General features: G+C 37.2%; 3 protein-coding genes and 1 pseudogene across 5 annotated transcripts; 2 read left to right on the top strand and 2 right to left on the bottom strand.

The window, feature by feature from the left end:
- Positions 1-325: 325 nt before the first annotated feature.
- Positions 326-10,749, bottom strand: LOC103477991 (cell division control protein 42 homolog). 3 transcript variants are annotated; one of them, XM_081597410.1, is made up of 6 exons: positions 10,665-10,749; positions 3,593-3,697; positions 3,431-3,503; positions 3,239-3,348; positions 2,298-2,495; positions 326-1,491 (listed from the first exon to the last, which is right to left on the bottom strand). In XM_081597410.1, the coding sequence occupies exons 2-6, from the start codon at positions 3,695-3,697 to the stop codon at positions 1,402-1,404; spliced, it is 576 nt and encodes a 191-aa protein (XP_081453536.1). In that variant the 5' UTR covers positions 10,665-10,749; the 3' UTR covers positions 326-1,401. The 3 variants fall into 3 exon arrangements, with proteins under 3 accessions (XP_081453536.1, XP_008429636.2, XP_017165270.2); XM_008431414.3 differs by lacking the exon at positions 10,665-10,749 and adding an exon at positions 7,099-7,143; XM_017309781.2 differs by lacking the exon at positions 10,665-10,749 and adding an exon at positions 4,954-6,378.
- LOC145547783 (5.8S ribosomal RNA) lies at positions 4,727-4,855 on the bottom strand (annotated as a pseudogene).
- Positions 6,662-13,949, top strand: mlf2 (myeloid leukemia factor 2). Its single transcript, XM_008431417.3, has 8 exons — positions 6,662-6,985; positions 8,613-8,724; positions 8,836-8,871; positions 9,513-9,566; positions 9,663-9,791; positions 11,363-11,522; positions 12,508-12,717; positions 13,475-13,949. The coding sequence occupies exons 1-7, from the start codon at positions 6,942-6,944 to the stop codon at positions 12,711-12,713; spliced, it is 741 nt and encodes a 246-aa protein (XP_008429639.1). The 5' UTR covers positions 6,662-6,941; the 3' UTR covers positions 12,714-12,717; positions 13,475-13,949.
- Positions 13,950-15,770: 1,821 nt separating this feature from the next.
- On the top strand, positions 15,771-26,752 carry LOC103477990 (gamma-enolase). Its single transcript, XM_008431410.3, has 13 exons — positions 15,771-15,882; positions 17,255-17,340; positions 17,441-17,536; positions 17,620-17,678; positions 17,759-17,828; positions 17,936-18,069; positions 21,432-21,654; positions 21,734-21,931; positions 23,270-23,346; positions 24,473-24,597; positions 24,687-24,795; positions 26,181-26,239; positions 26,349-26,752. Exons 2-13 carry the CDS (start codon positions 17,256-17,258, stop codon positions 26,416-26,418), a joined length of 1,305 nt encoding a protein of 434 aa, XP_008429632.1. The 5' UTR covers positions 15,771-15,882; position 17,255; the 3' UTR covers positions 26,419-26,752.
- Positions 26,753-27,902: the final 1,150 nt, after the last annotated feature.

Genomic DNA, 27,902 nt, shown 5'->3' with positions numbered 1-27,902 from the left:
TTACAAAAACAAAACACATGATTTACGTTTTACAAACTCCAAATTTTAGCATCCAAAATGCTAAAATTTGGGGAAATATAGTTTCCTATTTTTCCCCACATTTAATGCATAATTTTTCAAGTCCAAGTAAAATAGAATTGTTAGAGAGTAAAAATGTTTTTAAAAACTGGACAACCCATACAAGTGTGCAACCTTACTCTAATTAAACCACATTTTAATTGTATTATACCTGAATTAACTTCTAATATTTTAAATTAAAATTATAGAAACAATTTTATTCATTTAATTTTTATCTGTTCAACAATAAACTAAATAGAATATTTGTGCAACATGCTCTAGTTTGTGTGGAAAAGGGATCACTAAATCACTTAAGAGCCAAAGTCTCACAAGTTTGAAGAAAAATAAAACAAAAAATAACAAACAATGTCAAATTCTTCAGGTTGAAAATATTTGTCTGTTTTTCTGAACAGGATGACTCACTCTTCACCAAGTTTAATAAATGGACATACCCAAATCTCTTAGTAAGTCATTGGATATTTGTAGTCCCATTTACTATTAAATAAAATAAAAAACAAGGTTGCAATTGAGGGCTGTACAAAATCATCTTCAGGGCCTTAAATGGCCCCTGGACCTCACTTTGGACACCCCTAATTTAGAGGCTCTGGAAACCTTTGCAGGTGTTTTGAGTTAATTAACTGATCAGGGTGTTATACAAGGAGCTTCCAATGTTTAACTTATTCACAATATCCTTTATTAAATTAAAGTAATTTAATAATGCCTAAAAGACTTGCAGTACCCACTGGCGACACAAAAGGGCAGAGCTGAGGTTGATGCAACAATCCAACAGGGAACAATAACACAGGTGAGAACATATATACACAGCGGGGTAATTAAGGAACAGCTGGAAATAATTACAGAGGAAGGCGGTGACACATGAGACAGGAGTAATGCACCTTAAGTTGTTTTCCAACCACCATAAAAATAAAAGAAGGCGGTGACACATGAGACAAAGGGTGAAAAAATAACAAAATACCAACAGATGAAACCCAAACTGTCACACTCATAACCCTACATTCAAACTGAACATAAAAATTAACTCATATGAAGTAATTTATTCAAACGTAGAGGAGGTAATAAAAATATCAAGCAGAAACCTTCTTCTTCTGTCTACTGTTTTTTATTTTCCAGAAAGAAAACACTGACGTGATCAAGTTTACAACATCACATGTCAATCAGGCACATTTGGATTAAATTTCCTCACGGGCGTTTCTGCAAACAGAAACAACAGCTAAGGCGCACATTTATCACGTCCCAGTTGGGAAAGTTGATTTCATAACTTCTTTCAGTTCAGAAGTGCCACTAAATGTGTGCAGCATTACATCTCATAATGTTGGCCTTGCTTCATATAGCAACACACAACCTCTTCTTTTTGACTTTATGAACCTCCAGGGCTGTCAGTATGGCCTCGTCAAAAACCATCTTAACTCCTTCCTTTTCGAAGAGGAAGAAAAACAACAAAAAGAACAAAATGTGTTCGTGACCCATCGAAAAATACAGAAGAGGAATAGGGCCACTAAAAAAAAATTCTTATTTTTGATGTCAGAAGACAGAAAAAAGACAAAATTCTGGAAAAAAAAGTGAAGATTTGAAAAAATTTGAAAAAAATGTGAAAATTTTGAAAAAAGTCAGAATTCTGACAAAAATAGCCTGAAATTTGAGGAAAAAGTCAGATTTTTTATAAAGTTAAAATCTGAATTCTGAGTTTAAAATCAGAATTGTGAGACAAAAGTCAAAACTCTCAGAAATCAGAATTCTTAAAATCAAAATTTTGAGATTAGACTCAGAATTTTGAAGAAAGTCACATTTTGAAAGTCAAAATTCTGAAGAAAAAAGATTTCTTAAATTAAAATCCAAATTCTGAGATTAAACTTAGAATTGTGAGAAAAGTCAACATTTTGAAGAAAAAAAAGAATCTTGGGGAAAAATATCAGAATTATGAGAAAAACGAGTCAGAATTTTAAGAAAAAAGTCGGATTTCTGAAATTAAAGGCAGAATTCTGAGATTAGACTCACAATTCTGACTTTGAAATTTGAAAACTCAGAATTCTGACTTTGAAATTTGAAAACTCTGAGTCTAATCTCATTTCTGAGATTAGACTCAGAATTCCGGAGAAAAGTCAAAATTCTGAGAAAAAAGTCAGAATTCGTCAGGGAATTTATTTTTATTTTATGTTTTTGTGGCCCTAATCTTTTTCCATGAAAACAGAATTTGTTGCTGTGAAAAATATTCTCTGTACCTGTGTGATCATGGAGCACTCCACATATTTGACCGCTCCGAGCGCTCTGGCCAGTTTCTCTCCATCCTGGGGGGAGACGGGGCGATGTTTGGTCTTCGCCAGCTCCTGGACTGTGTGGCTGTCGCCCCGCAGGTGTGTCTGTGTGCCCACCAACAGGAACGGCGTGCCAGGACAGTAATGAGAAATCTCAGGAACCCACTAGAAACAAGAAAATAAATAATGCAAGACAATGTTGGAGTAATCACTGCAAAAGGAAGGTATCAGAATCTCTTGTTGCAGCTAATCACCACCTCATTAATTTATCTAATAGGAGGAAATAAACTTTTTCCTTTTAATTGCAAACACTGGTCTGAAGATCCTTTTTAATTTAAATTCCCTTTGGGATTAATAAAGTATTTTTGAATTGAATTATCAATAAGAAAAAAAGGGGACAAAATAAAGGTTCTTTTGATACAGAATCTTTCACCTGTGCTTACAATTTATACAGATATGTTGAAAATATAATTCTGAAATGTGAAATTTAATGTAAAAAATGGGATTCTGTTCACTTTATTTTGAAGTCTTTGTGGTGTTAGATTAAACCAAAAATGGCTTTGCCTTGGCAGATTTAAATTAAGTTACTTTTCATTCAACAAAGAAGCTGGCGTTTTGCACAGCTGAATTGTTACCATGGAGATTAAAAGATGTTTGTTCACTACATCAGGGGTAGTGAATCAACAATTCAATTTTTGTTTCATTTGAAGCCCTCAACAACTTCAGACATACTCATTTACATCAAATATAAGTCAATGGTAAGTTGGTGGTACATTTTTGGTACACATCTAAAATGAAAAGATTCAACTTTGCCAGTGGTATTAATAATTTTAGACTTCTGGAAACATTTTGAATCAGCAACAACAAAACTAAACATTAACTACATTCAGTTTTCAAAAGACAGCGACCTTTGTTTGGACGCTTTCAACAGATGTTGGGTGAACAACGGAGAAGCACACAAGAAACACGTCTGTATTCGGGTAACTTAATGGTCGCAGTCTGTCATAGTCCTCATTACCTGAAAGCATCAACAAAAATGAGAGGTATAACAGAGATGTATAAAACTTAAACAAAAAACCAAAACTTTTAAGGACAATTACCAGCTGTGTCAAACAGGCTAAGACAATAGGGTTGTCCACCAATTAATACTGTGACTGCATAGCCGTCAAAAACCTTAGAGCACAAACAAAAGCAACAAAATAGAAAACCACATTTTATATCGCTAACTAAATAATGAATTAATTTTACAGCACATTGCTTACTGTTGGCACATATTCTGAAGGATAGTGGCCGCTTGTGTAGGTGATCAACAAGGCAGTTTTTTGAGCTTCACTGTCTCCCACCGCTACACATTTCACTACCTGCATCTATGAGGAAACAGAATATGAATGTGCTCGAGCAAAAACAGATGTAAACACTTCAATATTCCAACCAAAACGGTTAAAAAACATCTTCATGCTGCAATAAACTAAAATAGATAATGTTGTGTGCTTCTGAGACCATTCAAATGCAACTTTGATCAAATCTGGAAAACATTTTGTAAAGTTTATCTCTTGTGACTGCAGGTTAAATTAATGCTGGATGACTGTTTCTCTCTGAAAAGAAAAAAAAAGTTAGTATTCTGTCTTGGCGGTAATTCGTTTTCATTTAAGACTTGGTTATTTATTTAGATTTTTCCAGTTTAGATTATTTCTCGTCTTAGTCAATTTATTCTTTCTTTGTTTCCTTTGATTAGTGCTTCTTTCGGTCTGTCTTAGATTATGTTTTGTCATTTTCCTCCTTTTCATCTTTGTCAGCCTGCTCCTCTTCCCAGCTGTTCTCTATTTTCTCCTCTGCCTGCGCTTTCCCTGCAGCTGTTCCTCATTTCTTGATTAGACCTTCTGTATAAAGACCCGTCAGTTCTCTGTTACCTTGTTGGTCCCTTTCTGTTCTGTATCATCTGGTTTTCTGTAAGTTATTCATTCTCCTCTCTGTTAAACATTACAGTTATGAGGCTACTGCAGACTCCTGTCTGCATTCTGGTCCGATTCCTGAACATATCATGACATAAACATTTTAAACTTCAGTATGAAGCAGAATTAACAGTTTTATTTAAAAGTAGATGTCGTCTCTAAGCAAATTAAAGTCAACCTCGGAGCCTCTTTATTTTTGTATTTTTATTTTTTTTTAAGTTATTTCTGTTACATTATGATTTTCTTTACATCCAAAATAAAAATAAAATAATTTCAATTATTTAATAAAAAAAATAATTCATACGGATTCATTACAAAGAATGACGTATGTGAAGCCTTTATTTCTGTTTATTTTTGTAGAGCATAGTCTATAATCTTGGTACATGATTTAGGAAGACTTTCAATAACCATATTATCAATATTTATGGGATTTTTGTAATAATTTCTTATTTAAATAAGCATTTAATCTTAAATAAGATTTAAATAAGAATGTGTCCTGCAAATCACATTAGTTCTCGCAGCTAGCTGCGTTCTTCATCGACGCACGAGCCGAGTGATCCCCCGCTAAGAGTTGTCTGAGTTTTTTTGGGAGAGGACAAGCTCAGAGACTTCATAGTGTTCCAGAATATGTAATAATTTTGTAACCAGCAGTTCTTTTCAGCTTTACTTACTGTAGTTTTTCCTTGACGAGTCAGACACAGGCTACTTTCCCACTGAAGGCTTGAACTTTGTGCTCTAGTTTATGGAATAATATGATCTTACGTTATCTGTGGCGTAGTCGCACATCACAAAAGAAACGAACACTCCTTGTCTCATGTCCTGCAGGAGGAGGTGTGTCTGTTTTCCACTAATAAAATTGTAGTACACCGATTCAGTTTAGTAGCTGTGAATTTATGCAATGCATAAAGTATTTACTTACTTACTGATTTCTTCTGCTTAGGGTAGAATTCATCTATTCATCAATTAGAGCAAATTATGAAGGTCCTGAAGCAACAAATCAGACCCAGATCATCACACTGCCATCTGCATCTTTGAGCATGGAGTGTGGCTAGAGAAAACTGAACTCAGCTGCCAAATATGGGGTTAATTTAATTCCTGATTTATCAACAAAGAACTGAATTAATCTGTACAAGAGCCAACACAAAGGAAAAATTAAAAACAACATGAACAAGAGAGAAAGCAGAGATGGTACTTTAAACTAGGACTGTTCATCGACTGATGAAGAGTTTTGACAAACTTTGTTGTAATTCTTCTCTGCCAATTTTCTCAAAACATTTTCAGTGTGTTTTAGGTAAGGGGAGCATGCAGCTTGATCCAAAAGAAAGAAGTTATCCTTTGTTCAGTTGTAGTGTCTGGGTCTTCATGCAACATTTACAGAGAGCAGCTGCAGCTCAACGCCTCTCCAACACCGCCTGAAGCTCCATGAAACATCGGCCAGATCTCCTCCATTGTCTCACTATAAAACGGACTTTATTGAGGGTAGTGTAAGAAAAGAATAAACAACGTTATTTACAACTAAAATACATGTAAAACAACAGAAAAGCACACAAAGGAACAGTAAAGTATTTCTGCATGTTCAAAGGAGTGGATAGAAGTATGAATGTATTTTTACACTCACTCCTCTTACATCTTAACATGGGAGTAAAGACGTTTTTTTTTTTTTAATTGTCTTTTTAATCCATGTTCTCACTTTGGATAAATCTTCTGTCTCCATTCAAGTTGGTTTTTCTTTTTGTCTTTTTTTTAGCTAACTTTAACGTCCTAAAGTTAGCTACTTTCCCCTTGCTAACAAGATATAATTTGCTTTCATAAGAAAAGAACATCCTGTTTCCATTCTCAGACCCAGTCAGTAAATTTGAATATTATTGAAGTTTATTTCAGTAACTCAGTTGATTAAGTGAAATACATTAAATAGACCATTTACTTAGACAGATGTTGTCAAGCCTTTATTTCTGTTAATTATGATAATTTTGTGCTTAGAGCAAATGAAAACATAACATTTAAAAATAGAAATATTACATCACACCAATAAAACATTTTAATACGTTTTTTTAAACATTTTTAACATGTCAACTTCAGACGTAAATCTGAAGTTGTCATATTCAGGTGTAATTGTGTTGTATTGAGGATAAACTGTAATTCTTATAATTGCATTTAAATCATTAGTATTTTCTGTTTAGTACATTCACATATTGTTATGGACTAGCAATATGTAAACAACAAACTGAAACGAGCTTCTAGTTTGAGTAAATTAGTTTTTATAGAGCATATGCGATTTTTTATATCACAAAGTTGTCTGAATAATGAATAATTATTGTGAAAAGTTTCTTCGGAAATGGTGTATTTTGAAAAGCAAAGGAAGTCACCTTCGTTAGCTTCGATGCTAGCTTGTTAGCAGCGGTGTTTTCCTTTGTTACGGGACGGACTTCCGTTTTCAATGTTTGCTCCAGGTTTCTGGAATTTACTGTCTAGTGACAATTTCAGCTAAAAACCTCGTTGAGAAAGAGATACAGCTGCTGTGTCGTTTTCTCCGGGAAGCTGCCGGGCTAAAAGTCCAACATTTCAGCCCGACCTGAAAGTGAGACTGTCACTCTTTCTGTACGTCTCTTTAACTCAAGTTAGCTGGCTAGCATCAGCCAGCTGAGTTAAACCGCTTAGCATGTTTCGCTTCTTGAATGACGCCGAAGACGATCCCTTCATGATGTAAGCATTGACTTTTACTGCATTTGGTCTGAACTGTGTTATTTTTGTTGTTGTTGTGCAGTGCCGGTGCGGTGAAGTTGCGTTTTCACAGCGCCCTGTTGAAGGTAGCCTACCTTTCGTTATTGTAGCCAGCTGTGGTGGGGGCCTGTAGCGGTCCACCATATTGGATAGACAATAAAGCGAAAAAATAATAATTAAATAAATACACGAGAACTATCAGTTCCCGAAAGTAATGCGTTAAAACACCAGCTATAGCGAAAACCGATCAACACCACATTTCCTGTTGTTTCGTCTTAGCTGTTTATGAGCTAACAACAGCACATTTCTGGTCTTTTCTGGTAATTTCTCACCCTGCATATTTACATGAGCACGTCACTCTGTTCGACTAAATATATAAAAATTTGTATTTTCTTACTTTAGACAGGCTAAATAAACATGATTATTTCTGAAAACCTTAATTTGATTCAGAATTAGTTTTAAAATCTTGAATCTGATCAAAAATGTTGGCTCGGTTTTGGGGAAGTAGTAAAACCAGTATTTTTAACAGCTGGTTAATCGGAAGAACAAGAAAATGCAATTTATTTTATGTAGGTTTGCACTTGAGCACACATTTAGCTATACATAGTAGACATAAAAAGACACTAGTCATAATGGACCTAAAGTTTTATTGCAGTATTTTGTGGCACAATTGTGATACGCGTCAATAACGAACTACTTTTTTAGGTTACTTTAGGTATGGGTGTGTCTGAATGGCACGGCAGTCAGTTCAATTTCAAAAATACTTTATTTACCCCAAAAGGAAATGAAGTGTGGTTTTTAACTCATTACAAGGTTTCCCCCAGAAAACTTGCTAAGCCTGGTGGTTGCGTGGTAGGCCAGTCGTTCATCCAGCGGGGCGTCGTGTTTTTCAGTTAAAAAATGTTTAAAGTTGACAGGAAATTTGAAAATATCACTTGATAATTATGTGTTATTGGAAAATTGATACCTGAACACCAACTATAAAGTCTTAAAAATGCAAACATTTTAAGAAGACTTAAATAAATATGCAATTCTTAGTCTGGTGGCGCCAGAAGTAAAGCCTAGTGGCCCGCCAGGCTTATTAAACTTTAAGAGAAACCCTGCATTAATTGAAAATTCTTCACTTATTGAAGACGGCATAGCAGTCTGTATTACAGCAAATTTTCAGAAGCCTCTGCCTAAAGACAATTTCATGAAGATTATTGTCAAAGTTCACTTAATTTTTAATAGCTTTAAAAAAAAAATAGTCCCACAAACTGATACTGCTCTTGAAAACACCTTATTTAATTTTTACACAAGATGCATAAAGAAATGTGACTTGTGTCACTAAACGGCATTCGTTTAGTCATATTTTCAAATTTATTTATTTAAAAGTCTCAATATGGAAAGCATGACCATTATATGTATGGCCATGTGTTTTTATACAACTTTGTTATTATATACACAAACTTCTCTTTAGTCATGTGACTCAAGGTGCCGAAACTGAGACAGTTGTGACATAAGAGCTTAGAAACACCCAAAAATATTACTGAGTTTCACTCTTTTTCTATCTTGTGTTAGTTTGACCTGTTTTAAATCCAGCTGAACTTTCTGAACCGTTTTCTTCCAGGGATCCATTTGCTGCCCACAGGCAGCAGATGAGGACGATGTTTGGACCCTTCGCCATGGATCCGTTCGCTCTCGCCCCCCAGATTCAGCCACACCGTGCGGCACGCAGACAGGTAACAGGCTGCTGCTGTCAACGCTGCTGCGGCAATATGTTGTCTGTTCAACCCCTAAATTAGTGTTTTTGTTTTATTTTCTTTGTTTTTAACATGAGATTTGTGTTTTAGGCGGGTCCACTGGCTCCCTTTGGCATGATGGGAATGGTGGGTAACTGATTTATTTACTCTTCTCAAAAATGCTCATTTATTTTATTTCTGTTATCACAAAAAGCTTAGGTAAAAGTAGGTACGTTCTGTGTTCAAATAAAATTATTCACATATTTGCGATATAGTTAGAGATTTTAAACAAATCTCTTTGTAATTTCAATTCAATTAATGTGTTTTTGCCACTTCCTTGCTATATTTTAAATTGTTTTCTGGCTTGGAAACATAGAGTTCTTTAGCAAGACGAAACAAATCACCAAAAACTCTCATTATGTGGTAAGGTTGTGTAACAACAATGAACTCTGACTCAATAATGAGTAATATTTAACTTGCTTTAAGTGTTGCGTAAATTAGATTGAATTTGTCACTAAGCGTTTGTGTAATTTAAATTTAAATAATCCTAAAAACATCATAAATTTCTTACTAAAACTCAAAAGTTTAATAATATGTTATTATTGTCAGTCTTTTTCAGTTTTTTTAAATTTTATTTATTGTTGTATAACACAGATTAAAAAGAGTTTATAGGTGTACATTGGCAAGGAGTTTTCTCTGTCCTTCTGCTTGTTTTCTTGTTTTAAATAAATCAAGAACCCCTGTATTAAAGGAACTGCACATCTTAAAGCTTTCCTCCATGTTTGCAGGGAGGCGGGTTCATGGATATGTTTGGCATGATGGGAGAAATGATGGGAAACATGGTAAGCAGCTCTGTCAACCATTAACCTCAGCTGTGAAGACAAAACTGTTCAGGTTTTACCTCAGCTTCTTTGTTTTGTTTTGTCTTCTTCTCACAGGAAAGAATGTCCGGATCGCCAAACTGTCAAACATTTTCCTCCTCAACGGTGATCTCGTATTCGTCCACAGACCCTGGAGCTCCCAATGTTTATCAACAGACGAGTCAAACAAGAACAGGCCCCGGAGGGGTAGGAATATATTAACATTTTTAGCTGTTTTCCAAGGCCGGCGTTATATTACTGCGCAAGAAGGCCTGATTTACACCTGTCTGAGCACCGGGCCATAACCGTGTGTTTATCCAAGCATGAACAAATCCTTCTGGCCTTAGTAACTCATGAAAAACCACCAGCTGTACAGACGGGGGATGAATCACGAGCAGCATAAATCTCGGTTATACAAACATTTGAGTTCTGGTTTGGTCAAAGTTCAGTTAGGGCTGGACGACATGGCTGCAAAAACGTATCGTCATAAGCGATTCATATCAGTAGATGTCAATAATTATTGATTAGTTTTTTGTTTTAAATATAAGTACTGGCATGCAGGCAGAGTTGGGTAGCAACTAGTTACATGTACTAAATTACATTTACTTGAGTGATTTTCTTTTAAAAATTTACTTTTAGGAGTATTTTTGCTACGCTTTAGTTTTTAATTTTGCTTGAGTAATTTTTTTATGAAGTATTGCTAATTTTACTTCAATGAATTTTCTCGATTCTCTATAAAAAAAACAAACATATTTTAACCTAAAAGTCACCAGACAAAGACGCACACCTGCAGTTTTTGGTAGTTTCATAACTTTTTTTAATTGAAAGTAACTGATTTAGAAGAACTTTCTTTTGCTGATTTTGTTGCTTTTTGTTATGTACAATACCAAAATTTCCACAGAATGTTATATTTTGGTTCATCTGATTATGTATTTTTGAAATATCAAATGAGTTATAATTTGATCAGTTACTCAGTACTTGAGTAGATTTTTTACCAAGTACTTTTTACTTTCACTTGATTAAAATATTTTGAAGCAGTGCTACTTTAACTTGAATACTATTTTTCTGTACTCCACTCACCTCTGCAAACTGTTGGTGTGACCTTTCCTGTTTTATCCACAGTTTTCTCTCCACATCGTTGATTTTTTTTATTTTGTTTTTTAGTTTTAAGCAGTTATGAGACAAGGTGGAAAAACCTTAAACTGCAGCTGCGCCAGTTACTCAACATGTTGTTGCTAGGTAACCAAAGAGTGAGTGAGTTACTAGGCAACCAAAGAGTGAGTGAAGGAGTTAGTTGATTCCACCGAACTTGCTTAGCTCTCTGTGAGAGACTGAGCGGCTCTGCCTACATCTCCCAGAATGCCGTGTGGTTCTGGATCAGAGTTCAGTGAAAATCTTCTATATATTAAAAATGCTTTTTTTGTTGAGTTACAACATTTAATTTCCCGTTGGGATCAATAAAGTGTTATTGATATGAATAATAATAATAATAGATACGAAACAAACATTACAGAGTAACGGAGGTATCGATCTTCAAAGTAGCAAGTAACCAGATTAGATAATAGAATAGCAACAACAAAAAATAATGAAAAAAATGAAAAATAACCCAAGAGGTGTCGCAAGAAAAAAACTGAATTAACATATGTGGGTTAGGTTACTTTTTTTCTTTTAACCTTCTAATTTGATATGCATTCTTATTATTTTCCTTATTGCCCAGCTCTAAGTTCTGGTCATCGGATTGTTTTCTGAACTGTATTTCCTGCCGTTTTTCCTCTCAGATCCGTGAGACACGGCAGTCGATGAGGGACAGCGAGAGCGGCCTGGAGCGCCTCGCCATCGGCCACCACATCGGGGAGCGAGCGCACATAATGGAGCGCTCACGAAACAGGCGCACTGGAGATCGAGAGGAACGGCAAGACTTCATCAACCTTGATGAGAGTGAGTACGAGTGCTGATTATTTTTTTGTAAAACGAGCTTCTCTTTGGCTCCTTGGTGTGCTCAGAGTTCATACGTGTGCTTGAAATCCTTGAAAGTGCTTCGATCTCAATTAGATTTGGAAAGGGCTTGATTTCTGTATAAAGTCCTAGAAAGTGCTTGATATTCAAACTGCACCGTTTTGTGAGAGAATGCAATCTAACATTTGATTAAAAGGCCAAATTCGGAAAACGTTGTTTGCATTTGAAACCAAATATTTTCATAATAAAATACTTTATTGCCTTCTTGGTGTTTTATCTGCTTTTAATGTGCACCGTTTCATTTTGTCTTTTATATCCTTGTAACCGTTCAGCGATTTACAAATACTTATTATTATTTTTATTATTAAAAAGACAGACATTTTTTCTCACTGTCTGAAGTTAACTCAGACTAAACTTTTCTTGCTTCAGATCAGATACAAATATAAAAATTATTTCTATTTGCTACATGCCAGAAAGCTTGGAGAACATTTCTTAGAGATTTTTTTGTAATTTCTGTGTGTAAGTATTTAATTTAGGCAGTACGGTAATTTATCTTAACATGATTTGGTGTAATGAATACTTATTATTCCTGATGGCTTAACGACTGTGTATGGTAATTTAAATAAATGTTGGCTTGTATTTTTCATGTTAAAATAAAACATAATATTTTTGTTAGTGTTTTGTTCTTGGATCTGCGTAGGGTGTGTGTAAGAGCTGTTATATTTTAATTTTCCTTTCTCCTGCTGTAGAATGTAAAATGCCATCACAAGACAAAAAATAGTGAATTGAAAACTGTCTCTTTTTTTTTTAGTTCATTTCATTGTTTTTATCTCACTTAGTGTGAGCTGAGTAAGCTGAGTTACCTTGACAATGCTTGAATTTTACTGTGAGTAAACTGTACAAACCCTGATATGTGTACATAAGTGTTGATAAACTCCAGTAACATTTCAAACCTGTTTGTCGTCAGGTGATGCAGCAGCGTTTGATGAGGAGTGGAGGAGGGAGGCGGGACGGTACGTTCCCCCACACGCCCGTGGGCTGGAGTACGGTCAGGACCCGCGCGGAGGAGGGCAGCAGCTGGCCCTTCCTGCCCCTTCCAGCTCACCACCCCCCCATCGACATGAGTCTCCCCGACATCGTCAGCATCACACCCGTCCGCGTTACGACTGGTGAGAAGGTGAGGTCGACCTGCCCGGGGCAGGAGTTCATTCGGCTAGCGCTCTGCGTTTTCAGGTCACGATGGACTTGTTTATGGTTCGTTTGGTTTTTGTTCCTGGTTCAGGAACCGACAGTTTGTAAGTTTTAACTGTTGAAGGAAAAACTCAGGAACAGACTCATGAAGCAGCTGTTAATTATTTCATACTCATCGGGAATCATTGAGTTTTCAAGCAGTAGCAGAAGTCTCTATGCTGATGGGAAACTATCACTGTTATACTCAGGTCTGCTTTGACCTTCGAAGAGTGTTTACAGTCCCACCAGAGTTTTCACACTGTGTGTTATAGTAATGGTGCGCAATTATCATATTGTTTATAATTCATTATGATACAGAATTTTGATTTATTATTGTTATTTATTGTACATTCCAATTAATAATATTAAAAAGAAAATTGTTGAGAATAAGTTTTACAATTTCCTCCACTCTGTTCATTTATTCAGTAAATATCAATACATTGGAAAATATGATTAAATGCAGCTACCGTGTGCTGTTTAGTCAGATGGGGCTATGATTGCTGTGGCATGCATAAGCCTGTCACATAACTAAATTAATCACATTATATATTAATATGATCTGTATATTTTTTGAAGGGCATATTTTGTGTAAATAAAAAAAAATGCGATGAACAATGTTTTGTGTCGCTTCAAGTCTGGCAAAAGGATGGATTTTGAAGTTGGAACCACGTCGGACCGGTCTGATGTGATCTCCGTCTCTGCAGGTGTCCCACTTTTCAAGGAAGCAGATGGAAGGAACTGAGGGAGCGCTTCCCCCGATGCTGTGAAACACGCCGAAGACGGAGCTGCCTGTCATTAATGTTTGATATGACTGGACTGTCTAAACATGTGCAACATATTATACACACAGACACACACACACACGATCAACAAAATATAACACACTCTCGATGGCTACATTTACAGATCAACTTCTGTACTGTTACATAGAACTATACAGATGCCCCTGTGCAAACATGGGTGAAAATCCACTCACTTTATATATAAATATATACTCATTCTCAAAACTTGACATGTCTTTACCCGCTGCAGTTTGCTGCTGCAGCATCCAGTAATTCTGCTGTACAGTCCATTTTATGTTTGTGAGGGCACTAGTGTGTCTGTGAACTGAATTGTATACTGTTACCTAATTAATCTAACTAAATAAAAGTTCATTAAACATTGTTAGATAATTAATAAGTGACTCTTGTGATGTTTTGGATTTGTAGATCTTGCATGTGTGAATCAGGTGGCGCTTGCTGATGGTGTTTGTTTGAACTTGTTCTTGTTTTGTTGCGTTATGTTGTCAACGGTGATTGACTCCCACAGGTCCAGGTATAATTAAGAAGTGGAAAGAAAATCTAAAGCAGAAAATTAAAAGATATCAAAAAATTATCATCTATTTGAACCCATTGAGTCGAACCATTGCAGAACCATCTGTCTATGAAATAACAGCACCAAGTATTTTTGCTACAAATGTTTAAAACTCTGACATATCTGATTGTATTGTTTGTCTTCAAGCCTTGGTACAGATTCTCAATTGGATTTAGGTTTGGACTTTGACTAGACCATTCTAGCACACAAATGTACCTTGATTTAAACATTTTAAGTTCTGACAGTGTGTTTAGTGTCGTTCTGCAGAAAGATGAAAATCTTCCTCATACCCTTTCTTTTTTTAATTTTTTCTAAGATTTTCCCTACGTTTAGTTCAATTAAAACTCACAGCATGATGCTGCTACGTCTCTTCACCACAGCCCTCAATCAAACCTCTGAGACCTTCCCACAACTCTTATTTGTACTAAAATTATACATGGGCATAGTTTTTTTTCTTATCTTTTTGCACCGTTTTTGTTAGTGGGATCGGGGGGAAAGGGTTGGAGTATAAATGCATGCCACACTTTTCAGAATTTTTGAAATGCTCTACTTTGTGTTGGTCAATCACTTAAAATCCCCCAAGATATGTTGAATTTTGCTGTAACTTGGCCAAACGTTCCACAGTCCTCCAAACGTGAGAGTTCAGGTCATGTGGCTACTGGGGATCGAAAGGTAAATGCATGCCACACATTTCAGATTTTCATTTTCAAAACTTTACTTTTTGTGTTGGTTGATCACATAAAATTCTCACAAAATATGCTGAATTTTGTTGTGATGTAACAAATGCAGCGTCACTGTGGATACACGTCATCCAGAGTTCTTGGTACAAATGCTTGCTGCACTTCTCAGAATTTGTTTTCAGAACTTTTGCTGCATCCTGTATTTGTAGATACCTTAAAATCCCCCAAAATATGCTGTAATATGACCAAACGTGCAACGGTCCTCAAATGTGAGTCTTCATGTCATGTGGCTTCTGGGGACCTAAATATAAATGCATGCCACACTTTTCAGATTTTCGCTTTCAAAACTCCTGAAATGCGTTGGATAATCTCATAAAATTCTCATAAAATATGTTGGATTTTTTTAATGATGCGACAACAGATGTCCAAAGGATGAATCTGGACACGATGTTGCAAAACGTTTTCAAACAAATCACATATAGCAGCTCTCTTCCTACCTCCTGCTATGCGCTCTGTGTCTTTAATTACCTCTGTGGCTATTTTTAAATGCTCCTTCCAGCAGCTGCAGCTCCTGTTACCTGTCTACCTGTCTCCTTGTCTCCTTTCATCCATGTGGTTTCGTCTTCGATGTTCTCTGACAACATGACCCACTTTGTGCACAGATCTGTCTTACAGGGTTTGCTTTGTTGTGATGTCTGCTGCCTGTCATCCAGACAGCAGATGTGTTTGTTTCCTTTTCTTTATAAATTTGTACCTGCAGCGGGATGGAGTCGTTTCTGGACTTGACAGCAACAAGACTTGTTCTTTTTTTTTTTTTTTTTTTTTTTTAATGAGGAAATTTGCTGGTGAAATGAAAGGATTAAAAAAAAAAAGATTTTCTTCATCGTAATTAAAACAAAGATCCATGTGACTCCAGCCATGCCACTCCATCTTTCGTTTGGCTCCTTCTTCCCGTGACTCACTCCCCCTCCCCCCTTTCACGTCACACGTTCTCAGCTCTTCCTCCCAGCTCCTCGTCCCTCTGCCTCCCCCTGTCATTTGCCGACTGACTCTCTCCACCAGGATCAAACACACAGCAGGTAACGTTAAAAAAAAGATTGATCTATTTCCTTCTTCCATCCCCTCCAAGCATCCTCTTCCTCATCCCTCTCTTCCCCTGCTGCATGTTTGTCTTCTGTCTCACCCCTCCATTAGTCCGTTGTATCAGTTACTGGCTGAGATTGCACAGATTCTGGACAGGCTCAAGGGCTGAAATGTTTTTTCTTTTAATAGGTATGCATTATTGGGTTCTGATTTATGTTTCCAGCTCTTACTGCGTGTGAGAGCCTCTTCACAGGGAGCCCAGTTTCCACAGCTTTCCATCCATCAGGCTGCGTCACTGTAGTCACAGTGTGAGTCCATGAGAGGAAGCAAGTGTGAAAGCTCTTCCTTACCACTGTGGGCTGCAATGAAATGCATTTTGATCATTTTATCTTGTCTTATTGAAGACCTATCATCCATTTTTCATCGCCACTCACCTCACTTGCTCATTTCCATCTGTCAGATTTTTCTGCATGGACTTAAAGGAGAAATGTTATGTTAAAATCTACTTCTTTTAGCTTTGCTTTGCATTAAGTTGTGATGTTATTCCCTCATCAAAAACGCACCTTGAGTCTGGCTTTGATTCTTTCAAGCATGTTTGAGAAATCCTTAAATCTCCATGGTAACCATTCAGCTGTGCAAAGCCTGGTTGGACTTAGCCCCGCCTTAGAGGCGCAGCTCCTCCTCAGAGTTGCAGCTTTTAAGCTTCTGCACAACCCCCCACTTAGCTCCTTCAGACCAGCCAGCAGCAATTAGCAAACACCTGGTGGAACTGAGCATCTGCTGCTCTTATTATAGCAGCTACTTCTCAGTGCAACGCTAGTAAAAATGTTGTTACAGGTTTAATGGAGGGGCCATGTCATGATGTGGAGTTTCAGAAAGAGCGTGAGTTTCTTAAAAGGGCAGTATTATGCGTTTTCCAGCCACATACTCTCATTTTAAAGCACAATCAAGTAACTAAAGAGGAGCTGCGTTGTCAAAGGCGGAGCTAGGTCCAACCAGGCGTTTTGCACAGCTGAATGGTTGCCATGGAGATTAAAAGATTTGTCAAACATTCATTAAAGAATCAAGCAACACTCCAGGTATGTTTTTTATTGGGGAATAACATAACATGATTAAAATCTAAAAATAAAATAAAAGTCGATTTTATGTAACACTGCCCCTTTAAAGCGACAGAGTGACAGTGACAGATTAGCAAGATGCTAAATTTAATTTATATTTAATACTTGCAGAATTTTTATAGTTGAAGGTAACATAGTTTCTTGATTGAGCTATAAAATCATACTATGTGGCTGAAAATGCATAATACTGCCCCTTTAAGCATAATCTGCTGTAAAGATCAAGATGAGGCTAACGTTTAACATTTTGCAGGATGTCTATAGTGAACATCGTAGCCAGGGAAATCCTCGACTCCAGAGGAAACCCCACTGTGGAAGTGGATCTGCACACAGCCAAAGGTGACAAAAACACACTACCTTAGCATCTATCATGTCCTCCAGTCTCTCCGACCTTTAACCCCCAGCCCCCCCTCACCCCCCCACTGTTTTCCTAATCCAGGTCTGTTCAGGGCGGCTGTGCCCAGCGGTGCGTCGACTGGCATCTACGAGGCTCTGGAGCTCCGAGATGGCGACAAGACTCGCTACAAGGGCAAAGGTGACAATCGTCAGCATGCATCCATCCTTCTCTTCTCTCCGCTTCCTCATGGTAAATTTTAATGTTTGTTTTTGTCCTTCAAGGTGTTACCAAGGCTGTTGCTCACATTAATGACACCCTCGGGCCCGCTCTCCTGCAGTCTGTGAGTATCAGCTGCTGAAGGAGCAGGAGAAGCATGAAAAATCTGTTTACTCTGTTTGTGACAGCCTGCTTTCCTCCCAGGGAGTGAGTGTCCTGGAGCAGCAGAAGCTGGACAACACAATGATCGAAATGGACGGCACTGACAACAAATGTGAGCCTGCGTTTCTCGCGCTGAGATATCCGCACTGACATGCAGCTGCAGCGGCCTGCATCAGCTGCATCCATGTGTGATGAGGCGTCTTCTGTGTTTCCTCGCAGCCAAGTTTGGGGCCAATTCTATTCTTGGAGTGTCACTGGCTATATGCAAAGCGGGCGCCGCGGAGAAAGGCGTCCCCCTGTACCGTCACATTGCTGATCTGGCAGGAAACGGAGATCTCGTCCTCCCAGTTCCAGTGAGCTTTCATTTTGTTTTCATAACCAGTCAAACTGTAAGTTTCACATAAAATTATTCACACCATAACAAATTTACCAAAAGATATTGCAACAAATTATAATATTGTTTTCTGAGACCATGTTCAAGTGACATGTTAATGACAAAATAATGCAATGAACTTTAAATTCTAATCAACATTTAACACTGGAACTGTAACACATTTTAAATATCCCAAAAATAAATTAACAGAACAGCAAAAATAACAAATAAAATGAATTATGAAGTCCCTGTAAATAAAATTATCATTCAAAAAAACTGAAGACTTTTTTTCCTCCAGTTTTTGCTAGAAAAACAATAAATCATGAAAAAAACTCATGAACGATTGTGAAAATATCAATAAATAAATATTTCTTAAAATTTAATAATATAATCAGGCCAATCAGATGTATACATATGGAGGTAAATACAAAATATATAATTTAATGGACTATTTTATTATATTAGCTCTATTAATTAATGATTTCATCACTGAGCATAATATTGATGTTTTATTTCTGACAGAAACATGGCTGAATGACAATTAAGCAATCGTACTAATTGAATCAACGTACAATTTTTTAAGTGAGAATAGAAAACGCAAAAAAGGAGGAGGTGTGGCTTCAATATTTAAGAATACCATGAACTGTAGTAAAATCTCTCTGGGTAATTTTATCTTTTGAATATCTTGGAATTGAGGTAAAAGGCCACAAACGAACTTTGACACTAACTATATACAAAACTCCAACATATGTGAAAAATTTCTTTACGGACTTCAATGAGCTTCTATCTCTCATATGTATTGATTACGATTGTTTGATAATTGTCGGTGATTTCAACATTCATGTTGACAACACAGACTGTGGGAGAACCACAGTGCTGGTTCTGTTGGACCTCAGTGCAGCTTTCAACACTGTTGACCACAACATTTTATTGAATCGATTGGAGACTTGGGTCAAACTCTCCGGTCCAGTGCTCCACTGGTTTGAATCCTACATAAAAAAACAGAGATTTCTTTGTTTCAATTGAAAATTTCTCATCAGAGAGGTCAAAGGTCACATGTGGTGTACCCCAAGGTTAAATCCTAGGACCCCTTCTCTTCAATATTTATATGCTCCCACTGGCTAAGGTTATAACAGGAAATAAGATCAGCTACCACAATTATGCAGATGATACACAGCTCTACATCACGATGTCACCAGGTGACTCTGAACTCATCCAATCACTGAATAGATGCTTAGAACAGATCAAAGTGTGGATGTGCCAAAACTTTCTCCAGCTGAACAGAAACAAAACTGAAGTTATTATCTTTGGACCTAAAGAGGAGTGAACCACAATCAATGCACAGCTTCAGTTATTACAACTAAACACCAGCGATCAGGCCCGAAACCTGGGAGTAGTGATGGACTCTGACCTGAACCTTCAGAGCCACATTAAGACAGTCACAAAGTCGGCCTTCTATCACCTGAACAACATCTTTAGGATTAGAGGACTTATGTCTCAGCGCGATCTAGAGAAACTCATCCATGCTTTTATCTTTAGCCACATTGATTACTACAACAGCGTCTTCACAGGTCTGACTAATAAATCAATCAATCAAACAGCTGCAGCTGATCCAGAACGCTGCTGCTCACGTTCTCACTAAAACCAGGAAGATAGAGCACATAACACCAGTTTTAAAGTCCCTACACTGGCTCCCTGTAGCTTAGAGAATAGACTTTAAAATACTGTTGTTAGTTTATATATCACTGAACGGTTTAGCACCACAAAACCTTAAAGATCTGTACCAACTGTACCAACCGTCTAGACCCCTCAGATCTTCTGGTTCTGGTCTGCTCTGCATCCCCAGAACCAGAACCAAATGAGAAACAGCATTCAGTTTCTATGCACCACAAATTTGGAACAAACTTCCAGAAAACTGTAAAACAGCTGAAACACTGGGTGCTTTTAAATCTCAAATTAAAACCCACCTGTTTAGAGTTGCTTATGGCTAAATTGTGGGTTTTAATGTCTTAGGTTTGAGAATCCTTGTAATGTTTGAGAATCCTTGTAAGATGCAAAAACTCTGAGGTTTGAGAATCCTTGTAAGATGTCGCTCTGCTAAAACTCTGTTCGAGGAGACCCCATAAGGGCAAGTCCTCACGTGGATCGATGTTTTTAATGTTTTTATTTTTACTTTTAATAATGTTTTTATCTTTTTTATTCTTTTTCAAAATCTCTTTTTCACTGTTTATTCTGTATTTAATTTAATTTTTATTATGTAAAGCACTTTGAAATGCCTTGCTGCTGAAATGTGCTATACAAATAAAATTTGATTGATTGATTGATTGATTTTTGAAAAAAAGAGTTTTGTCTCCAAAGTTAAATTGTTTTTTATTCAAATAAATTATTATGTATTTATTTGTATAAATAGAAAATTTCATTTGCAAAACCCAAACTTTCATTTGCCCATTTTATAAAACTTTGATTATGACTCTCAAACTTTCTGGTTTTGAGGGAATATCTTGTTCACAAATACATTGTTATTTGAATGAAATATAAATCTACATTTATCTTTCATTGCAGTAATCACAATTTATACCATTATTTTTATTAAAAATATATTTTTAATTGAACAATGAGACAAATTTACCTCCATTTATAGAGTGGAGGTAAATTTGTGTGTGTGTGTGTGTGTGTGTGTGTGTGTGTGTGTGTGTGTGTGTGTGTGTGTGTGTGTGTGTGTGTGTGTGTGTGTGACATTTCACAACACAAAATTTTGCTAAATTTTAGCTTAAATTGTCCCTGCTGTAGAACGTGGATGCCACCACAAAGAAAAATAACAGCAGTAATAAATGTCATGTAATACTGAATAAAAATATTCTTTTCTTAGTCCATTTGTATTGTTTTTATTTTCAAAATGTGTTGTAGAAAAAGTTTGAGAACTTACCCCGAAAATGTGTTAAATATTTTAAATTCCGGCAAAACTGGTGACGTGACATTTCTTGTTTTATCCAGTTTGCCCTCCACGCTGTTGTTTTTTTATTTTAACGCAGTTATGAGGCACGGTGGCCTCAAGTTACTTAACAGGTTGTTGCTAGGTAACCACAAATTACTCAACAAGTAGTTGCTAGGAAACCGAAGAGTGAGTTAGTTAGTTGATGACGCCAACCTTTTAAAGTCTTTCCTCTGCATACATCCCCCAGAATGCTGTGCGGTTCTGGATAAATATTTAATACTCTACCGTCAGCTCTATTGATCATGTGTCTATCGCAATATATATTGATTAATTGTAGCGCAAATCATATTTATTATGTGTTAGAACAATGTTAAAGCTTCCTCCCGTTGTGTGTTTTTTTCTTGCAGGCCTTTAATGTAATCAACGGGGGCTCGCATGCTGGTAACAGACTGGCCATGCAGGAGTTCATGGTTCTCCCTGTGGGTGCAGAGTCTTTCCGTGATGCGCTGAGGATGGGGGCGGAGCTTTACCAGACTCTGAGAAGCGTCATCAAGGAGAAGTACGGCCAAGATGCTACCAACGTGGGCGACGAAGGAGGGTTCGCCCCTAATATTCAAGAGAACAGTGAAGGTGAAAAGTCCACGCACTCGAAAACGATTCCTAATATTATATACCGTATTAACTGGCTTTTTTTCTTCTTCTCCGTAAGCCTTGGAGCTGATAAAGACCGCCATAGAGAAGGCGGGCTTCACTGACAAAGTGGTGATAGGGATGGATGTGGCCGCTTCTGAGTTTTTCAGCGAGGGTAAATATGACCTGGACTTTAAGTCCCCGCCCAACGCTGCCCGCAACATCAGCGCTGAGGAGCTGGCCAGCATCTACCAGGGCTTCATTAACAATTACCCAGGTTGGTATAGCAGGTTTCTATGCCAACCGGAGACAGGCAGTAGCTGCGTTTCCATTAGAAATGTGCGTAAATCTTTGTCGATAGTCTGCTAATGTCGAAAAAACACAATTTTGTAATTCCGTTAAATAAGAACTTAAATTAAAATTATGCTTTAATAAGCTTGTTCAAGCTATAAGTCAATAGAAATTATGGCAGTGATGGGTGTAAACAGTTAAAATGAAATATGCTCATCAGCCATCGTCAGCCGTGAGGCATTTAGGGGAAATGGTAGTCCGCGATTTTACAGAAGAGCTACGGATTCAGAACACTATTTTTTATTAATTGTGGATATAATGAGTTTCACATTGTCTGAGAAAAAAAAAAACCCAACAACATCCTCCTATTACTTCCTGTCATCTTCTTCAATGTTTTCGTCAGCAGTAACGTCCGGCTGTTGATCACGTGACTGGTGTGATGCGAAAAAAGTGCAAAATACATCTGTTTCGATGTGTCTGAAAAACAACATCCTTGCACAAAAACTTTTTTTTGTTTCAAAAGATGTTTCTTTTTTATATTAGTGTGTTTATATTAAGCATAGAATGGCACAAATGGAAATGACAAAATATTTTTGCTTAATGGAAACATGATGATTTTGAAAAAAAAAATCTTAATAATTTATTATAAAAGTTTGCCTTAGGATGGGTGGTTTTTCAGCTGTATAGAAATAGATGAATTTTGCAAATCTGCAATGGAAACATTTTCTTTGTCATCACACCAAGATGACAGGAACAGCCGGATGTTACTACTGGCCAGAAGGTCGAAGAAGACGACAGGAAGTAGTGAGAGGATTATGATGCAGCGTGTTTTTTTTAATGACAAAGCATGTAAACAAGTTTATCTATGTGTGATTGTCATTGTGTTTCGTAATTAATGGAAACACCACAATTGCAAAATTGTGTTTTTTCGACATTAGCAGAATATCAATAAAGATTTGCACAGATTTGTAACGGAAAGGCCATTACTCTCAGTGTTACTGCATCACTGCTGTTGGTAAACGCATTTTCTCTGGATAGCAGTGGCACAGTCCTGCCTTTATTTGCCAGAGGGCTAGCAAGATGAGAAAAAAGCAGATATCCGGAGAGTCTGCTCTCTCCTCATGACACCCAGGTCTGTGGAGGATGTTTTGATTATGTGTGACAGCACAGAAAGGCTTGTTATGCTGACAGGAGTGTGTGTGCAGCTTGTGGAACGTGAAATGTGTATGGCATCGTTAGCATCTTCATCCAGGAGCATCCCTTCTGTTGTTTCCTTCATAACAGGATGCGGTATTTGACTCATATATCCATTTCTTTCCTCAAGTCGTGTCAATTGAAGATCCTTTTGACCAGGACGACTGGCCTGCTTGGTCACAGTTTACAGCTTCGGTTGGCATCCAGGTGAGATGTGGCTGCCATTTTATGAAGTTAGATTACCTCAAACAGAAAACGAGCTTCACTGACATGGTCTCTAAAACAAGAACCTCCATATTTGTTCTCATAGATATCAATATATTTGTTGTTGTAGTATCATAATGTCACATTAGTAAGTCAAGGGAAAAAAATCACATGTTGGGAAACATCAGCCAAGAAATGCAAATGGTTCCTCCAAATGGAAAGTGACCCTAAGCATGCCACTAAATTAGCTACAATATGGCTTAATGACACCAAAGTCAGTGTTTTGTAATGGCCATCACAATGCCCTGATCTCAGCACCATGGAAAGTTTGAGATCGTGTAAAGCTTACAAATCTGACTCAGTTATGGCAGTTCTGTCTGGAGGAATGGGCCAAAATTACAGCAAACTATGGTACAGTCAGAGGCCTGTGGCGGGATACCCGTAATGTAAAATTAAGTTATATTTTTGAAAGGCAATAAGACCAAATACTAAGTAAAGGTATGTAAAATTATGAATTTAAAGCACATTTTAAAAAAAATCATTCTGGCATATACCATATTTAATATTTATGTTGTAAAGTAGAACAGCTTTGTTGGTTTAATGGTTAAACATGTTGGAATGAACCAGTCAAAGCCTAAAAATAGTCAAAGTCTGATTTATTGTCAATTAATCATATGTGCTCACCATCCCCTGATGAAATGAATAACTTAAAAACATCACAAAACAATAAATAAGAACAAATAATAATAATAAAATGTTTTCCATAGAAAACACAGCAGTAATATTTTTTCAAAATCCCACGAACCAGATATCATATACAATTTTAAAAACTCAAACTTTAAAAAATAGTTAACAACTCAGATGGATAGAACTTGTAGGATAAAATTCAGCCAATTAGAGTCTAACTTGCTCCATTAGTTATACTCTAAATAATAAAACTAAGATACTGCAAGATATTACAAACTAACCAAAGAAAAACTGCACAAACAGAACGTAAACAGCAGCTTCCAGAGACTATGTGAAAGAGATAACTGCTTTATATATTTCCAAAGTGACAACGTAGTCGTCAACTCCAGTTCTGCTGGAAAACAAAACATCTCTTCATATTTTCTGGGACTTTTCTCTACAGGTTGTTGGAGATGATCTGACTGTGACAAACCCCCGCAGGATACAGCGAGCTGTGGAGGAAAAAGCCTGCAACTGTCTGCTGCTTAAAGTCAACCAGATTGGCTCTGTGACTGAGGCCATCAAAGCGTGCGTCACTGCTCTGTTTTTAAATCTCATATATGTGTGCCTGCAGTGCACCAGGCTGCATGCATGTGACACTTATTGCTGCTTCTCAGGTGCAAACTGGCTCAGGAGAATGGTTGGGGGGTGATGGTGAGCCACCGCTCCGGTGAGACAGAGGACACCTTCATAGCTGACCTGGTGGTCGGTCTCTGCACCGGACAGGTAACGTGCTCAACCCAGTGGATCATGTTTCCCTTCGACTGTGTTTTACATCTTTGTGGTTCACGTGTAAGTTTTCACATTAAGTGCGTGCATCCGCAAGGTTATCATAGTTGACTAAAACTAACAAAATAACAAAAACTGAAATTGAGAAAATATTTTTGTTAGCTTGAATAAATAAAAACGATAATTAACCCTTTCATGTGTGAATTATGATCCTTTGTGTCAGGATTTTTTTTACAGTTTTTTATTTTTATTTTCTTAAGGCATAAAAATGATAGGAAAAAAATCCATCCATTTTCTTACACCCTTGTCCCTTTGTGAGGTCGGGAGGGTTGCTGGTGCCGATCTCCAGCTAACGTTCCGGGCGAGAGGCGGGGTTCACCCTGGACAGGTCGCCAGTCCAGGGTGTGTTGCCCTTATAAAATGGACAAACAACCATTTTATAATGCATTAGTGTCCACTTCAGTGGTCTGTGTGCATTTAAAACATAAAAATCCACAAGAAGCACAAGAAAATGGCTTTTAGACAGCTGTCCACTGTAGTGACCACTATGCATGAAAGGGTTAATTTGGAAATATATCTAATTATAACTAAGTCGTGAGACTAAAACACACTGAAATTATAGATATAACATTCTTCATTTTTGTGTTCATGAATCTATTTGTTAGCCTTTCGAACTGATGTAAATTTCATTTATCTTACAAGCAGTTTATGTCAGCTGTCGACAAATTACGGTAATCCATAATCCTCCTGGCGGTTATGCTGCGCCAGTCTGCAAAATGGCAGCAGCAAATGCTGGGAGAAAACGGCAGAGTTAGCTATTCAACATTCTGTTGAGTATTCATTACCCAATCTATGTATACTTAATCCTGATGCTTTGACATTTTTGAATTTTACACTTAAAAAAACTAAAACTACTACTACAACTAATAAAAACTAAACTAAAGAATATTTAACTAATAAAAACTAGCAAACACACTCTAAAAACTAATCGACACTAACCAAATTAGAGAAAAATCACAACAAATTAAAACTAAACTATAATGAAAAACTATTATAACCCTGGTATTTGGACAAATAGTTGCAATTAACTGACTTTAGTTCCTTTCTCATCCATCTGTTAGATCGTTTTACTTAAAGTCTGATAATAGTTTAAATTTGTGTTTGTAGTTAAAAATTTAGCAAAAATACACATAAGTTCAGCATAATCTCAAACAGCAATATTAGCTTAAGAGAAAAAGCACCAGGTGCAACTGGAAACCTGTAGTTTGGACATATTCATTCAGTAGATGCTACTTGATAGCATTCAGAAAAATAAGCAAACATTTTTAATGGTCTTAATAATAAAACAGCCAAGCCTGTAAATGTTTCATATTTTCTGTCAGATCAAGACTGGTGCTCCATGTCGGTCGGAGCGTCTGGCTAAATACAACCAGCTCATGAGGTGAGTTTCTGTTTCACGTCATCATTCTTAAATATCATTTAAGAGCCTGTAATTTATGCATTTCTTCTCTTTCACGTCCATCCCTCTGTGTTTTCTGTCTTCCTCTCAGGATTGAGGAGGAGCTGGGGGACCAGGCCCGCTTCGCTGGTCACAACTTCCGCAACCCTAGTGTCCTTTGAGTGCCAGAGCCATCAGCAGGCCGAGAAACCAAATGTTTTTATGTACTCACTTGTTTCAGTGGAGCCCCAAACAAACCAAATAACTCATAAATAAGTCTTTGAAAAAATAGAAAACTCATTGTGGCAGTGTTGATCTCAGGCCTCAGCAAGTTAAGTCACACTTCTCTTGGTGGTCTTGTTATTGTCTTATTTTTTTTCCCCTCGTATTATGTGCTTTTCATCCATTCCTGAAAGGTGTTAGTCCAGGTTGTTTTTTTTTGTCAAATTCCTGTTTCAGTGCAACAATTTACTGGTACTTTGTCAAAAAACAATAAAGTTATGATATCGTCTTTAATGTTGTTTCTTAAAGTGATTCAGTTCATTTTGAAAATACTTTCTTAACCCCAGAGGGGGATTAAAGGTTGCTTTAACTCATGTTATCTAAATTTCTTCAGAGATTTGTTGAATATACAGAAAGCTGTGTGCAGGGATCCTGTAGTGGTCTGTGTTTCTGCAGATCTGAACAAGCCTCTGACTGAATACAATAAGTTATACTGCACTAATACTGCACTAGAAATTACAAATGACTTAATGAAAAATGGACTGACAGAAGTTCAAATGTAGAGTATTTTTGATTTAGTTTCTAGTGCAAATATTTTTGTATTCTTGAAGGACAAAAATGACAGGTAACTTTCAGTCAGATAAAGGAACTTGTTATAAGGCAATAACTGTGTAATATTGATGAAAAAGTACTAGTTCCACTGGCAGATTATTTCGCTTATAAAATGGAAAAAAATTCTTGTTGGAACTTGTACTTTTTCATCAATATTAAATAACGTCTTAAATATACCTGACTGAAAGGTTGTAAGTTAAATTCGTCTCATTTCAAGTTTACTACAATATATACTCAAGTAAAAGTAAAAAAGTTGTGTTACTCTTACTCGAGTACACTTTTTGGGCATCTCTAACTAACTTTGGTAGCACCTAACCAGAGTATTTTTGCTACTTTTATCCTATTTCCAAACCAAATGTGTCCCATTTAGTGTCAGTTCCGGGAGCCGCCAGCAGAGGGCGCGCCAGTAGAGAGGCGCTCCTACAGCCGAAGCCGCTTGTTGCTGCTGCCGCCGCCGCTGCTCCTCCTCGGGCTGCTTGCTGCTGGTGGCGATGATGATGATGAAGGAAGGCTGGAGCCACGCAGGCGCACCACGCACAGTCTCCGGACGGGTTGCCACGGTAACCACACAATAGGAGACGGGACAGGGGGCTGTGCGAAGGGGAGAGGAGAAGGAGTGAACGACAGGAGCGGGGAGGAGGAGGAGGTCTGCAGAGCCGCTTGACTGGACACACCGCTGCAACCCTCTCCCAGACAGACACATTCAACTGTTTCCAAACGAGTCCGAGGCTCCTTTGTTAAGACACAGTAGAAAAATCTCGGAAGCGCACACATTTACCTATTAAAACCAGACATTTATGGTTTTGTTGTTGTTTTTGCTCGTTGAGGTTTA

The sequence above is a fragment of the Poecilia reticulata genome, chromosome 16 (genome assembly GCF_904066995.2).
Source record: "Poecilia reticulata chromosome 16, P_reticulata-male-v2, whole genome shotgun sequence".
NCBI classification, from domain to species: domain Eukaryota; kingdom Metazoa; phylum Chordata; class Actinopteri; order Cyprinodontiformes; family Poeciliidae; genus Poecilia; species Poecilia reticulata.
This window is presented reverse-complemented; position numbering and strand designations above follow the sequence as displayed.